Source organism: Austrofundulus limnaeus, unplaced genomic scaffold, assembly GCF_001266775.1.
Source record: "Austrofundulus limnaeus strain Quisiro unplaced genomic scaffold, Austrofundulus_limnaeus-1.0 Scaffold285, whole genome shotgun sequence".
NCBI classification, from domain to species: domain Eukaryota; kingdom Metazoa; phylum Chordata; class Actinopteri; order Cyprinodontiformes; family Rivulidae; genus Austrofundulus; species Austrofundulus limnaeus.
The window spans coordinates 83813-89042 of record NW_013952687.1 but is presented as its reverse complement, the minus strand read 5'-3'; the positions used below and the strand labels follow the sequence as shown (position 1 = coordinate 89042).

Genomic DNA, 5230 nt, shown 5'->3' with positions numbered 1-5230 from the left:
ACACGTCGGTTTTGAAAAAAAATTACGTTTTTTGACAAAATATTTTTGCGCTAGGATGAGGTGGTTTTTCGGCCGTATCGGAATTGGTGTTTTTCGGTGTAATAGAACTAATACTTTATGTTTAAGCAAGTAATTCATGACATCCTTTAATGACCTAGGTTTTCATGACATTCTGTTCATCTGCAGACAGAATGATTAAAGTCAGAACAAGATTTGCTAACAACAGTCATTCTTAGATATCACTTGTGTTTATCTTTGTGTTTTCCATTGACCTTGTATCAAATCTTGCTAAGATGGCATAATGGTGTTTGTTAATATATATATGAGGCCTCTCGAGACACAGGGTACAACAGAGTTCAACAGTAGTGTGGAGAGACAGTGACAGAGAGAAGCAGAGGGACAGAGACAGGCCAGGTTCTCTGTGTTTCCTGTTGTTGCAATAAAACTCAGCTGATCATCCCATGGAGTACCTTCATTCTTGGACCACGTATTTCTGTCTCTGTTGTTAAATAAATAATTACCATAACAGAAGGTATTATGGTTAACTACAAACATCTGAAGCTGACTCAGAGAACTCTGTGATTTTAGAAAAAATAAAAGTCAAATGTTGACACGTCTTTAAAATACCTTCCCCCCACCCACCCCGCGTTATTAATACTGATTTTTTTTGCACAAATTACAGATATTTGATGCTCATTATACACGTTAAACGTGTGAAGGGGTTGACATGGATGAACTCCCGGGCTGGTCGGAGCCGAGCTGCAGGTGGACATGTTCGCTGCACTCACTTTAAAAACAGTCAGCTGATCCGTTGCGGTTTTGTTACACTCGTGACGTGAACACACAGGGGAAATCCTGCGAAGTGCTTTTAGAAATATAATAAATATAAAATACGACGTAATCCTCGGTGGAAAATAGTCCAGGAAATGTGTGCGTTCCCGGGAGGTGTTCATCTGCAGCTGAGTGAAGCTGACCCCCCCACCCACAGAGAAAGAAAAAAAGGCAGTAATTGATAAGGTAAACATGCTGTGGCTTCACCTGTCACATTTTCTTTTAAAGAAAGAAAAAGTAGCTTACAAAGCTGTCGCATCGGTGCTACGTGATTAAAAGCAGAGCTGCGCGTCTAATCTCACAACCGTCTTCCTATCTTTGTGAGGACCACACACAGCGTTCAGCCTCGCTTTGCGCCAGCTATTTCCCCAAGTTTGGCGAGAGGTGGATATGGAGGGACGCAAAAAATAGCTCTCGACTTGATCTGGCCTTATTTAAATAAAAATGACTACATGTCGTGAAATTCTTAGAGGGGCGGGCCGTCTCGTTGGCGGGGGGGACTGTATAATGGTAGGGGAAACACTGGATTTATTGTGTATATATATAAAAAAGGCAATTCCTGAATGTAATTTTGTTTTAGGTAAATGATCTGAGGTATATTTCAGTTGTTTTAAATCTGTATAATCTGCAAATGGATTACCTTTTAAAATAAACGAACCTTAATACTAAACTAATATTCGCCTGCATAGGCCGTGCTAAAGTTTTGTTTGCTGCATACACTTACGTGTTGTGGATAAAGTTTTGAACAGTTTCAGTTTAGAAAAAATAGCGATAAAATTTTACAGAAGTCATGAAGTAATGACTAGTTGGAAAAAAGCAAAGGTTAGTAGACTGCTGTTTTCTTGCAGCAACCTTATTCTTAGATTTTAATGTTCAGGCAATAGGGATTGGGCAAAATTGTACTGTGTGCAATTAATCCTCAGTAAAACTGTCAAAAGTTAATATTTGCCACTTTGCAATTACTGCAAATAGTGCCATGTGATGATGATGTATTTTAGTGTGCAACATACTATCACTATCAGGCGTGCAAGCAAGTGCAATGGTGGAACGCTAACCCTAACCATACGAACCTGTTTAATCACCTGAAACTCCAACATAAACAGGGGTGCGAGGGAAGCCAGAAAATTTGGACCAAGGAGGCCACAGTGTTGGCTACATGCAGGTATCATCTAAATGTTATATTAATGGTTATCGGCTAAATGACCATTTTGTAGTTATTATGTTTTTGTGCACAGTGAAGCCTATTCTTCTGGGTCACAGGTCAACTGGATAAAGGCTGAGGTAGCTATGAAAACACCATTGGAATTGTGCAAATCCTCAAAGTGTACATTTATAGTTTAGATATTTAAGACAAATCTCATCTACGACCCTAAAGGAAAGTTTGGAGCAAATACATTGGGTCTGTATAATGGTGTGCATTTAACAGATGAATTTGTGCAATTACAATGGCATTTTCATAGCAACCTCAGCATTTTCCCGATAAATGTGTGACGTCGGCCCGCTACACGTACGCACATTTGTGTTCATTTCTAACTATGAAATGCTTTATTAATCGTAATGAACTTTTACGTCAACATTGCCCAACCCTATCAGCCATGGGCGTAATCACCATCTTAAAAGTGGGGAGGGGTGTGGGGACGACACGTTTTTTTAAAGGTCTTTTTTTTCTGCTTCGGCTGAAAAAAGTGTGTGGGGGGACATGTCCCACCCCGTACCTATGGCGGTTACGCCCATGCTATCAGCCAGCTGTGTGTAACATTCCCAAAGAGTCCCACATCAAAAGAGTTGAACTATTCCTTTAAGGCCATCTGTGGCAGTGAGCTGCAGCTTTGACGTGCCATTTACTGCAGGCTGCATATGTAAACTAACAAAGTCCTGTCTGAGTGAAGCTTTTCCCCCAAATAGGTGTGGTAAGGAAGTACAGATAAGGCAGGAAGGTCCTTTGCTTTACACACTTTACAGCATCTCATATCATAAATAAATAACATTGTCATCATTGTCTGTAAATTTTACAGCTAATTTTTTATTATTATTTAGAAACAAAACAAAAGCATCCGTTTTGGAAGCAGAATAATGCAACAATCAACAGAAAACAGCCTGTATTAGATGTGTTTCTGTAATTTAACTCAGGTTTGTGTCTTGCTGAATAAGCTCTGTGATGCATTTAAAACACGTAGACACAGCAATATTAATTCAGTGACTCATATTTTGCTGACTACTGAAAGCAGAAAATGTGAATCAGGCCCAGAACAAAATTTAACACCAAAATATCTAAATATGTCAGAGTGGAAGAAAAAGGTTTGTAGAGGGGGATTCCAGCTGCTTCCCTGAAGCCTTTAAGACAACCCAAGTGACGGAGATACTGTTCCTAAATGCTTTAAACACACGCTCAAACAAATACATGCTACATTTATCAATAAAACACTGTTTACAGAGCGCAGGCGTTGCCCCTGCTGTCAGGGAATTGTTATATTTTCACAACAATGTGTAAACGGAGAGCTGTCATCAGCCAGTGGAAACAGCCTACAACAACGGGAGCAAAACTGCCCGAGCTAAGCTAACTCCAGCACCTATCGGACCGCATTTATTGAGGCAGTTTGGCCCCGAAACGTAATAAAAACCTGGGCAGGCCTACCTGGGGACTGTCCTGCAAGGCGTCCTCCAGGAGCAGCTTGTGATGTACGGCCGGCATCTTGTTTAGCAGTGGAGCAGGAGACTGGAATGAGAGCTTGAATTATTGAGAGCGTGGACTCGATTTCCCAGAAGTCAGTGCGCGGAGGAGGCGGCTCCTGATCGCACCCTTAGAATGAACGCAAGTTCGTCTCGCAGCATAATGACAACCAAAAGCAAAGCGTAAAGTTGTGTTTTTTATGTCCATTAATTTTAAATTACTTGTTTTCCTGATTTTGTTACGTTACGAGCAAAATTCGAAACCAGTAATTGATGAATGTTTGCTCCTCACTGTAATTGTGGACGCCCTCGTGTGGTCACACAAGGTATTGCCGCATTTTCCTCCAATCAGAATTTCAGTACCATTTAGATGTCTTAGATGTTTAGGCAAAATCTGCTTTTAGAAAACAGGCATAATTATTGTTTTTACATATCAGAATATTTTTATAAGAGTTTGTTTCAGTTTAACTGATCAATACATCTTGAATTAAATTGGTTTCTAAGCTATGGTCTTTGTGGTGGGCGCATAGTTCCCACTAGCACTAATGGGCAGTGGCACCTGCAGAATAACAGAGTGTTATACTGTGATTGTAAAACTGACAATTTAAAAACTATGGCCATATAAAGCTATGGATTTGCCAACAGTTAATTTGTAATTTTTACAGATATTATTACTGATTTTGTGACATTCAGAAACAAAAAACAAGAATCCAAACTATCTGCACTTACACAGCAGTCATTTTATAACTTGTCTCGTATCTTTATACATGAGTACCATAAATTGTCCTTACATTTTTACATATTTCAGTGGCATCAGAAGTATTTGCAATGTCGGGGTGGCCCACTGGCAGGGGGGTCTGGGGGTCCTCCCCTAGAAAATTTTGAAAAAAGTAAATGCCATTTCCTGCATTCTGTAGTATATTAACAGGTTGTTAAACAGACCTTTGAGAAACAACAATAGGAAAACTCTTGATGTGACACTTCTATAAATCAAGTGGAATGAAACTGGAATGAAACAGCACTGAGTGAAGTAATATTTTATGGTAAATGTGGAGGTTCAAATTAATTAAATTTTAAATGTGATGGAGAAACTTCCCTTCAAAAATGACTGCTGTGACGTCTGTCATTTTATTAAAAAATGTCAAAATATATACTTTAAATACTTTTACAAGGAACAAGCTGTTTAAATTTTAAAGCCTTCATTTATGTATGATAAAATTTTTATTTGCTTGTTGATGTTTACTTTTGTGAAGAAAACCTGTGATTATAAAACCCCAAAACTGGAAATAAAGACCAAAACAAGCACAATTACAAATTACATCTACTGTAGTGTTATCCCAAACTATTAAGTTATTGCTTTTTTACGTCGTTTAAATAAATATGATTTTGGTCTGTGAGAGAAAAATGGAGCACCTGGAGAAAACCCATTCCTGCATGGTGAGAACATGTAAACACAGAACAGAAAGTTGATCCAAAGTCTTCGTCCATAGAGGCAATATGTTGCCCTACCAACTGTGCCACTATACTGCCTAATTTTACATTAATTATCTAATTATTTAAATTATTTAATTAATATTTGATTAAAAATTTACCTATGAATAATACCTCCTGAGAACTTCCATCTTTGATTGAGAACATTGGTTTTAGACTGGTTGTCCTTATTCAGAGGAGCTGCATTTTAATTTTATTTATATTTTTTTATTTTAAATAAAATATGAATTAATGTTTA

At 38.2% G+C, this 5230-nt stretch overlaps 1 protein-coding gene across 1 annotated transcript in view; it reads right to left on the bottom strand.

The window, feature by feature from the left end:
* The window catches only part of appl2 (adaptor protein, phosphotyrosine interaction, PH domain and leucine zipper containing 2), a 25374-nt gene extending 21792 nt beyond the window's left edge, over positions 1-3582 (bottom strand). Inside the window, exon 1 of the mRNA XM_014021271.1 lies at positions 3467-3582. Within this exon, the coding sequence (XP_013876725.1) occupies positions 3467-3523 (57 nt within the window). The 5' untranslated portion in view covers positions 3524-3582. The remainder of the gene's footprint in view (positions 1-3466) is intronic.
* Positions 3583-5230: the final 1648 nt, after the last annotated feature.